An 11,681-nucleotide genomic window follows, 5' to 3' on the forward strand; every position below is an offset into this window, starting at 1 on the left:
GTAATACTGTGTTTACATAAGAGAAGTATTTAGGGGCAAATCTCATTATCTTTGCATCTTACTTTCAAATAATTTAGTAAAATAAATGTGTCAGACACACAAACATTTGGAGAGAGAGACAATGAGCATACAAGAGAAAGAGATAAAGCAAATGTGGGAAAAAATTAACGATGGGTGATATTAAAAAATGAACAACGAATGAGATATGAGCATTTGTTTCTTCTCTTGCCCGATTTGCTGTCTCAGTGAACTCATCTCTCACTTCCAAAAAATATGACTTCAACTTGCTGCCTCTCTTAAGAATACTTCAGTATTTTAGAAAATTCTTTGGGGAGTCCCAAGAGATGTTCACTTGGAAAGAAAATCTCAATCGATTTTAATATTAGCCTGAGCAAAGCAATTAGGAAGAAAGTCTGCTTCTAGATTTTCTATAAGGCATCCTAAAAGTCAAAAGAAAAATTCTGAATATTCTGAGTTTTTGATTATCTCTACCATTATTCTCATTAATAGAGGAACCAAATGTTGATTACAAATGAAGATTCCTTGATGCAATACTGTAAAGAATTATTCTTATTAATTGCACAGTAGCTTCAGATCACCTCATCAATGTTTATTCTCATTAAGAGTACTTTTTAGTCACTCAGTTCTTAAAATGGTATGGTAAAATGTAAACTAAAAACTTCTTATTTAAAAATTTCTAATCTCTGTTGCAGGTAAACATTAAGGAAATGCGTTTTCAACACTATTATAATTTATACAGAAAACATTTCACAGTGACATATTTTCTACCTATTATTCACAACAGTTAAGTATTTTAAGAACTATTTCATTTATTCAACCAAACTGAGTACTTATATTTTATCTAGAGCCATCAGGATTCATGATGAAAGGCTATGTGGGGCTTAAATTTAGTGGGAAACAGGCCCTTCCAAAGGTAATTCAGATGTAATATGTAAGCACAGTAATGCTGAAATGGGAACTTAGAAACGCTACTGAATAGAGTTCAGAGAAGAACTGAAGGCTTTACTGAGGTCCTAACACATGAGGTGACTCTTGAAGGCACAGGTATTTTCTAGGAGAGGGAAATGAAAGATAGGCTAAAGGCAGAAGAAAAGCCTGTGTTTGAAGAGGCCTAAGATGTCTGGGAAACTGAACAGCCTGATGCTTGTTTTAATCTATCTTAAGTGCAAGATGCTGATAGCTGGTTGGGAGGAACGGCTAGTCTCAAAAATCATGAAACTGGAATTACAGGCCTACCTCAGAGATTTTGCAGGTTTGGTTCCCTACCACTGCAATAAAGCAAGTATTGCAATAAAGTGAGTCAAGTGAATTTTTTGTTTCTTGGAGCATGTCGAAGTTATGTTTACACTACTCTGTAGTCTATTAAGTATTTAACAGTATATCTAAAAAAAAGTACATACCTTAATTTAAAAATACTTTATTGCTATCAAGCTGTACACTAAGATTTGTGCATTTTATTGTATGTACTTCAATATAAAAAATGAAAAAAAAAAAACCTTTATTGCTAAAACATGTTAACCATCACCTTTCAGCAAGTGGTAACCCCTGATCACAGGTCACCACAACAATAACAATGAAAAAGTTTGAAATAAGTGTGAGAATTGCCAAAATGTGACAGAGAGACATGGAGTGAGCAAAGGCTGTTGGAAAAATGGCATCGGCAGATTTGCAAGATGCAGGGTTGTCACATACCTTCAACTTGTGAAAAGCGCCCATAACGCAATGAAACAAAGTGTCTTATTAGGCACAGGCCACCCTTTAAGACACACCTTCTCAGCACTGTAAGAATCTGTACTACTCACTCTCCAAGGGGCACAGGCCTAACTGGTCTCTGTGAGGTAATGATGATGGTAAGAGATGAAATTGCTGGGCTTTTTTAACATGCTTGCTCCCCCCACCAAAAGTTGTCAACCCTGGAGGGTCTCAAAAATAGTTTCTTAAAATTGATTGGTCTGTGAAATAAAAGGTAGAAGGTAGGGGGATTAGGACCACTAGTCTAGGACACATAAAATGTCACACATCCAAATTCAATCTCAACCCCTCTGGTTAAGTCACATTTCTCCCAAGTATTTCATTACATTCGCTATCACTTTTTCTGCTATGAATGTTCTTCCACCTTTACTAACTGAATAAAACCATTTATCTTGAGGAAGCCTCTTCTGATTAAATCCTCCTGGTTAACATCAACGCTCCTGAATTTACTATCTCTGCCTTTGTTATCCTGTATCTCTGTAAGTGTGCTCAAGAAAACTGGGTACATTTGATCTCATTGACCATATTGCGGACAGAGTTACTGATTTAGCCTCTTCACTTTGAGAATGGAATCTGTTGGAAAAAATCAATGTTCCCCCAAATACTCTCTTACTTGTACTTAAGTATCTGTTAATAAAATCAATAACCTGATTATGAGATGGTGGGGAAAAAACAAAAATCAGCAGTATAGAGTGTATTTTCTATAACAGCAATACAGAAGTGGTTCTCAAAGTGTGGTCTATGGACTCTTGGGGTCCCCAACATTCTTCTGAGGGTCTGCGAGGCCAAACTATTCTCAGTTAGATGTTATTTGCCATTTAAGTCTCTCTTAAAACATACAATGGAGTTTTCTAAGCTCTTACGGTCCTCAATAACTTTTAAGAGTCTAATGATGTTCCTTAGACAAATAACTTGAGAACTACTGGTACAAAGAGATATGAGAAAGCCTGCCTATTAAAAATAATTTTTCTCATTATCCTTCATCTTTCCTACTAACCCACCCTCCCAATAACTGAAATTTTCTAACGTAGTTTAAGAAAAGATGTGAAAGGAACTCTGAATGGGTAACAGATTTAACTAAAGTGCTTTAGAGAAATACTGTGGAATGAAAGCATGTACTTGTGTTTCTTATTACTGATTGGAACACTTCATTCTAGATAAGAAAGACTTCTGAATTTAACCTTTAGTCAAATTTAGTCCTGAACCACTAATAGGATTACATTATATTTATAGAAGCCCCACTCACATCACACAGGAAAAAAACTGGTAACAATTTTTCAAAAACATTAAAAAAAACCCTTCTACACTCATTTTTCGGTGAGTGAGAACCTTGTACTCAAGAGTCAAAGTTAGCTTTCATCTGCTCCCTTACTAGGGGGTAGGACCTTACTTCTTAACCTTTGCCACTTGTTTCAAAAATTCTCATACCTAGCAAGGTTGCATCAGCACAAATTTGTCTGACTTACTGGAAAAACAACTCAAAGTACATGTTTTGTCATTTCAAAAGTTGTGTTCAAGCCAAATAATTTAAAATACATTGGGAGTTGTTAAATAGTTAATGAACTATTTCTGAGTTACCAGGATTTCCAACCTCTGGGTGTGTTTCTGGAGCAAAAGTCAATGGCAGCTCTTACAGCACTAAATTATGTTTTCTACCTTTATCTTGCATCTACCTACCACTTCAGCACTTCATTAAATAATAATAATAATAATAATAATAAGGGAGAAATGTGGGATTCACATATAAATCAAGTATAAAAATCAAACGGATAATCATATCTGACTTGATTGTTTATAGTTCATGATGCATGATCAAAACCGTAAGTTACTATGATATGACTGCCCTTGCACTGTTCACCATGTAAGAACTGATTCACTATGTAAGACCTTGTTCACTATGTAAGAACTTGTTTGTTATGCTTCAGAAGATTGGAGACTGTTGAGATATAGGCTTGATTAATGACTGCGCATTGAGTCCCCTATACAGAATTTTATTGTTAACAACCATTTGATCAATAAATATGAAATGCCCTCTAAAAAAAAAAAAAAAAAAAAGTCAATGGCAGAAAAAGTAAAAAGGCAACTTAATAAGGCATTTGGACAGTCCCTTGGAAGTAACTGGACTGGAGAGTCAAATTTCAATTATTCGTGGCAAAAGGAAGCAAATATTATAATCAACTAAATTGCACAAATAATTGAAAAACACTTCAGCAATTTCGGCTAAGAGCAAATCTTTTCAAGAAAATACAGGGTAATAAGTGCATGGGTTGTGTACCTGTCTTCTACTTTAGATGTTAACAAAGGTTATGACTGAGGTTCTAAGAAGGCAAGAAAACTGGGAAGGAAGAAAAAACCAAACACCTGAACGATGCATAAACTAGCTCATCAGCCACTACAGAAACTAATTCTGTCCTTAGTTAATATCATCCTTTCTAAGCATATCCAGCCTTAATTCCATTCAAAAAGATATTTCCAATAAAAGAAACATGTAATTCATAACTCCAGATAGCAGCACACATTCTAAGGTCCCTTCAATTTCTGGCAAACAATTCTTTAGATATAAATGGCCACTTAAATAAAAAACGCATGTAAAGCACCCACCCGCACTTTCTCTAGCCTTCCAATTTCATAAGAAGGTCGTAACTAAATTAATGCTGACATCTAGTGGTAAGAAAGAACGTTTTTCTTCCATGTTAACTGAACGGTGCCTTAAGACACCAAATAAATGAACCTAAAACGAAAGATACTTCCAGATCCCCACAAGAGTATTCATTTAATCTAAGAATTATTCATAACCTTAAAGAAATAAGGAAATAGTTCCCATTTCTAAAGTAGAGAAAAAACCATCTTTGAGATGTAAAACTGGTGGAAGAATCTTTGTGGGGGGCACAGAAGTGTGGTAAGGGATTCCTATGAAAAATCTTTGAAACTACAAATTTGTATCTTTTAAAGGCTAGAATAATGCTTATAAATTAAGAATGCAATGGAATATTAACTTAAAAGAGATGTCATTTAGTCATTTATTAATAAATTGTGGAATGTTTTAACTGTCCCCTAAGACAGGCTGGTTTTACCCCACTTAAAAATCTTCCTAATTTTTAAAAAAGTAAAACAACAAGTGAATAAAAAAAACTAGTTTTCCTCAACACTTATATAACAGAACTGTAAACACTCCAAGCTTCACAAAGCCATTGTCTGGTTGAAAGGCACAATTCAATAAAATGTTATGCCCAATTTCCAGACACCACGACTGTATACCATGAATCTTGATGAAACCATCTTTTATAAAAATCTGAAGGAATATTTAGGATTCTACGTGAAATTCTAGAATGACATATTCTGGAAAATCAGGGACAATTGTGAAATACCACTTTTCAACAACAGAAGAATTTTCCATCCTGCAGACTGACATGGTTGAACTGCTGTGCTGACTAGGATAAAGGTTGGTCATCAGTTTTAATTAATAAACTTTATGTAAAAATAAGTATGACTTCCTTAGAAAAATGTCATTATGATCAATTTTAAACTGGAGTAAACCTAAAATACGGCATACTGATTAAGAAGTTGCCATATACAGCATTCAGAAATAATGTCTTTGTCCTCTTAAAAACAATCCGAAACAGGTTTAGCTGCTACACAGAATCGGTTTGCGACCTCTTCAAAATGTCCACCTACGTCAATTTCCTTACCACTTAAATTCACTGAGAGGAAGCAAAATATCCAAACTAAGACGTTCACTCAGCCGTCAGTCAAACCTCTGGAATGAAGTAAAACCCCAATGGCCAATTCATTTTTATAAATCAGGAGAGAATGCCCGTCAGAGGACAGGCTTCGGCGTGGGGGCCGCGGGGCGGGTCACAGGGGCCCGGGTCCCGACAATCTCCGCCGGGTCGGGGGCACCCGTCGCCCGCTTCTCTGGTCCATCAGGGGATGCTGGGGACAACCCAGGGTCCCGCTGCTTCCTCCGGCGCCCCCGTCCGGCTGGGCCCGCAAGTGGGACACAAAGGCCAGGCGAGCCCTCGGGGCCGCGCGCAGGCCGGCCGCTGGGGAAGCCCCTCTCCCCCCGCCCGCGGACCCCTCCCACGCGGAGAACCCTTGGCGGTGCCCAGTCCCAAAGCAATGGCGAAATCGGGGCCAGTGCCGCCGATGGGCGCCCGGAGACTCGGGGTCGACACGCGCGCCAGCGGCCGCCCTGGGAAAGCGCCCGTCGCCGTCCCTCCCCAGACCTCGACCAGGCGGACAGCGGCGGGATCCCGCGGGTCTCACCAGGCGGAGCTGGCTAATTTCGTCGTAAGACATAAAGCTGAGGATATTCTCGATGGCTACGATGGGCAGCGCCACCAGCGTGTTGTTTTGCGGCAGCTGGTCCGGAGCCAGCGCCGGGGTGGGGGGCGCTTGGGAGCCCGGCTGCGGGGCCTGCGGTGGGGGCTGAAGAGGCAGCCTCTGGGTAGAGTCCACTGACGAAGAGGAGCCGCCATCGCTGTGGCCGCCGCCTCCTTCCTCAGCCATACGCCCCTCCGCCGCCACCGCCGCCATCTTGGTGGTTTGATTCCTTCCTCCACTGCAAGGGGAACAGGGCACTTCCGGGGCGTCACGTCCGCCGGCCGCTGGGGCGGGGCGCGTGAAGGGGCGGGGCCTCGGGGCGCGCGGGGTGTGTCCCGTAACCCTGGGCGACCCTCTCAGGCCTTTTCCCTGGGGTCCGGAATGACTCCGGCCCTGTTGCTTCTAGAGCTTTCTGGAAAAGGATGGTACAGGTAATGTTGCCTGATAAGTGCGTAGGGAACGATGTGCGAATATCGTCGTTTTTCAAGAATCGTAATAATTAGTTTAGGCAAATAAAAGATGTACTGAGCAAAACTATGCGCCTTGAAAACATTACGTTAAGTGACAGAAGCCATATACGCAGGACCACGTACTGTACGATTCCATTTGTACCAAATGTATGAAATAGCCAAGTCTGTAGAGACAGCAAGACTGCTGGTTTCATGAGGCTGAAGGGAGTGGAGGAAAGGGAAATGACCGCCAAGGGGTGCAGGGTTTCGTTTGGGGCTAGTGAAGATGTTTCGGGATTAGATAATGGTGACAGTTGCACAACATTGTGAGTATACCGAAAACCACTGAATTGCACATTCTTAAAATAGTATATTTTGTAATAGGTGAGTTATCAAAAAAATTGGTTTAGGCAAGAATCGTCAAAAAATGCTAAAACTAGAAAGTAAAGAAGTGATATGGAACATAATATAAGAAAATAGTGAGACAGGGACCGTGGGTGTAGTCAGAGTAGGGTGAGGGCCTCCAGAAAAAGACCCCTACCAAAACTCCATATTAAACAATTAAACAAAGAGAGTCACATTAATTCTCTAAAGTAAAATATCAAACTAGGAATATAAGCATTCTTAGTGAAGATTAGGTAGAACTAAAAAGCCAGGAATAACCTGGCATGGAATGTTTAAACATTCCCCAGATAAGAAAATACCTCAGCATAGCCCATGTCTTGTTTGTATCAATTAAATGAGGCTATTGTAAAATTTACTTTAGTCTGCCAAGAGGTCCAGTTTATCTTTAACTTTACCCAGATGCTGCTTTTCCTCCTCCAGCCCTAATCAAGTCAGTAACTCAGCTCACCTTGAAAGCAAAACAAGCAGCCTTGACTGATGTGCTCCCAAACCAAGAAACTGCTATTCTGAGAAGGGATCAAAACAGTAAATTTCTTATGTTAACTCCACAAAATAGTCTGAAAAACCGGTAAGAAACTTAGTGTCTCTTTAAAAATAAACACTTAGAGACCATCTGGTGGATCCACCTCTCTAACTGTTGGTCTCTCAACTGCCTACAAATCCCCTAGACAACGCACCACCATGGACTCTCTTGTCCCCTCCTTGGCGTAAGCCGGGAGCTCTGTTCTTTCACTTTATCTCTAAATAAAAGCCTATACCCTGCTCTCCTATCTTGACTGTTAAGCTCATTCTTTGGCTTTGTGAACAAGAAACCCAGCATCAATAGCAATTCATCCTCCATTTGCCCCATGGTCCTAAGCACATAAGCCGGTTGAGAATTATGCCTGGGCTTACTCCACCTTATCTCTAAACATCCCGACCCTCCCCCAAGGCAAAAGGCCTAGTGATCCGCCACAGTGAAAGGCACAATGCTCTGCACCATGTTGCTGCCCTCTCTCTCTCTTTGTCTCTGTCTCTCTGTACGCTGCTCTCGCCTGCTCTCTCTCTCTCTCCCCTCCCCCCTTTCCCCTCCCCTCCCCTCCGCACTCCCCTCCCCCTCCCTCCCTCCCCTCCCCTCCCCCACTCCCCTCCCCTCCCCTCCCCCACTCCCCTCCCCTCCCCCTCCCTTTCCCCCTCCCCTCCCCCTCCCCCTCCCTTTCCCCCTCTCCTTCCCCTCCCCTTCCCTTTCCCCTCCCCTTCCCCCCTCTCCCTCTCTGTCTCCCTCCCCCCTCCCCCTGGGGCAGCCACTTTCTCTTTCAGATAATAAAATCTCTTGCATGGGCCCATGTCTCCTGAGTCCTCCTGGGTAAGGTGGGTAAGGAGGGTCACTGCGAGATACCCTTTCATTGGTGCCATGACTTTGGATGAGGTTTTCCCATTGACTCTGCTCTTCCTCTGGGAACCTGAGCTGCTCTGGGAACCCCCACTGCCCGATCCTCCTCCACGGGCTCACCATCCATTTCCCTGGTCCCTCGTCTTCTTGCCCAACACTGGCCTTCAATTTGGTAAGTCTCCTCTTCATGGTCGACTTAGATGTCCCTTTGGAACCTGGGAAGTGACCGTTGAGTGTCCGGCACCCCCAAGGGCTCCTCTGGGACAGGGGCACCCCCAACCACAACTTTCAGAGTCACGGTTGATCCCCTTAGTCGACCCTTCTCTGCCTCCCCATGGTGAGAATCCTCATCCACTGAGGCCCGGTCTCCCTATATCTACGTATCTACTCTATTAGTAAACTCCTGGTACCAGGTACTGAGCCTCCTCGGCATTTTTGCCTCGACCCCACAGTTCAAGGTGGTGAAGACCCCCTAACTGTGACCTTCTCAATCACTCACGGATGGCTCAGCAACTTCTGAATGGTCTCTGTTCCCCCCATGGGATCTGGCCCCTCATTCCCGCAAATTCACCGCCAAGGTGCTTACTCAATAATCTAAAGCCCCTCTACTTCACTCCAGACCTCAAACCTGTTCGCTACTGTAATGAGGTCTGGCCACAATATCCCTTGGACAATCAGTCTAAATGGCCCCCAAATGGCTCTTTAGATCCTAAAATTCTCCACGACTTATACAACTTCTGTGAGCACACGGGCAAATGGAAAGAGATCCCATATATCCAGGCTTTCTCCTACCTCTGAAAACAAGCTCTCTCTCTCTCTCTCTCTCTCTCTCTCTCTCTCTCTCTCTCTCTCTCTGTCTCTCCTGCAATCCTAAACACCTACTACTTGCCTTAAAGTCCACACCCCTAAGCTTTTTTCACGTTCCCAAATATCCTCACCTGTCTATAAAACCTCCTAGACAATGCACCACCACCGGCTCTCTTGTCCCCTCCTGGCTCATGCCAGGAGCTCTGTCTGTCCTCTCACTGTATCATTACATCTCAATCTGTATGTTTGTGTGTCTAAGTGTGTAAAAGAAAAATATTTTTCTACCTCATTAATGCTAATTTAAGAACTGAAATAGACATGTCCTTATGGTTATCAGCTGCCTAAGTTTACCTAAAGTCATTTAAGTTGATGTTATCTGTTAAATCTTTCAAAGAAAAATGCTTAAAGTGAAGGGTAGCTTTGTCTAATGTGAGTAAAATATCATAGTTGTTGGGAATGAATAAACTAAGTGTAGCAAGTAAACATCTTAATAATAATAGTGTGTTACAGTGTGTATACCTACAAACAGCCTGAGAATCTTTGTGGTAACCTAAAACCTTAAAGTTTTGCAAAGTTTAGACACACTTTGTGCTTAGTAAGATTGTGCTGCAAAGCACACGGTTCTAAAATTATAAAATGTGTTCATAAATTTGTCAATCTAAAGAATGCTAGTGTAACAGTTTACAATAGCCTATGTCTCAGTGTTCACTAATAGTTTTAAGTTCAAAATAAAACTACTTAAAGTAATAAGGAAAACATTTCTACATGCTAAAGAATGTGTCTTTTGATAAAAGAAAGTAACTTTGTTCTAAAGTACAGCTGTTTATTTAGAGGGAGAACACTGAATGTAAAAAGAAGGTTGTAGAAAGTTTGTGAAATAATTTAATATGGTCATGATGTGTGAAATTAAAGCAAATAAGTCTCAATATCAAGTACAAAGCAAAATTAGAATTTTGTTTTCAGTTAAAAAGAAAGTTTTCTTAACTGTTAGTCTGCTCTTAATGTTGAAAGATTACAAAGGGTTCTCTAATTGTTTTATCAAAGCAGTTTCTCATGTTTAAAGTCTCAGTGAGTTGTCGGAGTATTTAAGAAAATGAGATCTTAATATTAAAAGGACTAAAAGCTAAACTTTGCTAACAACTCTGTAACCTTTTTTATTTGCCTTTGAGATATTTTGTTGTAATTCTGGTTAAATGGATAAATACTGCTTCATAGCAACCTATAATCCTATTTAAGCAAGTGCCAAAGAAACTTTCTTCTGACAACTTCCCAAAATCAAATGCAAAAAGGTGCTTTTACCTCTAGTTAAGTCTGATATTTTCCAGAGGGCCCATGGAACATGTCAGAGGAATTTTTTCTCATTGGAGAAAGTATTTGGCTAATTTGGCTTATTTATCTGATATATAATTACCTGTTTAAATACCTGGAAGGCACTGTCAAAGGGAATGATACTAAACTTTGTTATTGAATGTTTTGTGTCACAGAAATATCCAAATTTCCTTATGACAACTGTCTTACAGTAAGCTCTCATCAGATCTTTAACCATTGTCATTTGTAAGTCTTTTGTCATCTATACTCACTGTTTTATTACTCCTAAACTAGTAAAAAACTAGATTTCAGCAGAACAGGTATTAGTTACATAGGATTAAGTAAACTAAGGAAGATGATTTTGTGGCTTTTTGTTTCAAGTGTTGTTGATAAAGTGTTTTAAGCTTTTTCTCTTAAGCTGACAACAGTTTAGTAAATGACTGTCTTTGTAAGCAGAATTGAAACTTTATCTTTCTCTCTACCTGATCCCTCCAGAATTTAAAAACTCTAAGTGACCATTTTTATATTTCATGGCAATATGTTTATTTGCACAAGTTCAATAAGAATCTGCTTTCCTAGTAAGAGGACTAATTAAAAACACTGGTTATATTACCAAGGCTTTTACTGGAACATCATACCTGAGAGACATGTGTGTAAACTCATATGTGAACAGACAGCTTTAAGGAACTAAGGTTGACTTTATGGAGCCAACAAAGCCCCTTGGAAGAACTGGCCTGGTACCTTGCTTACAGGGTCCCCAGCAGCCTTACCAGGTGAGTAAGGAAGGTCACTTCCTGGCAGGTGCAGGAACCTCAGGAATATCTTGGGAACCTCAAGAAGAGAGGAATTCACCCAAAATGACAGCTACTGCAGGCACAACCTGATGGCAAGTCTGGCTTGGCTTTCTGGCCTCAAGAAGCCCTTAAAAGTTCAATCTGATATGGAAGCAACCTAAATGTCCATCAGTAGATGAATGGATAAAGAAGATGTGGTACATATACACAATGGAATATTACTCAGCCATAAAAAGAAAACAAATCCTACCATTTGCAACAACATGGATGGAGCTGGAGGACATTATGCTCAGCGAAATAAGCCAGGTGGAGAAAGACAAGTACCAAATGATTTCACTCATCTGTGGAGTATAACAACAGCAAAAACTGAAGGAACAAAACAGCAGCAGACTCACAGAACCCAAGAATGGACTAATAGTTACCAAAGGGAAAGGCACAGGGGAGGACGGG

The 11,681-nt window shown here is 40.8% G+C and overlaps 1 protein-coding gene across 2 annotated transcripts in view; it reads right to left on the reverse strand.

The window, feature by feature from the left end:
• Positions 1 to 6,324, reverse strand: part of FBXO28 (F-box protein 28) — a 29,444-nt gene extending 23,120 nt beyond the window's left edge. For both annotated transcript variants that reach the window (XM_036877039.2, XM_036877780.2), the window contains exon 1: positions 6,040 to 6,324. In XM_036877039.2, the coding sequence (XP_036732934.1) occupies positions 6,040 to 6,309 (270 nt within the window). In that variant the 5' untranslated portion in view covers positions 6,310 to 6,324. The remainder of the gene's footprint in view (positions 1 to 6,039) is intronic.
• Between the last annotated feature and the right edge of the window lie 5,357 nt (positions 6,325 to 11,681).

The sequence above is a fragment of the Manis pentadactyla genome, chromosome 9 (genome assembly GCF_030020395.1).
Source record: "Manis pentadactyla isolate mManPen7 chromosome 9, mManPen7.hap1, whole genome shotgun sequence".
Taxonomy (NCBI): Eukaryota; Metazoa; Chordata; class Mammalia; order Pholidota; family Manidae; genus Manis; species Manis pentadactyla.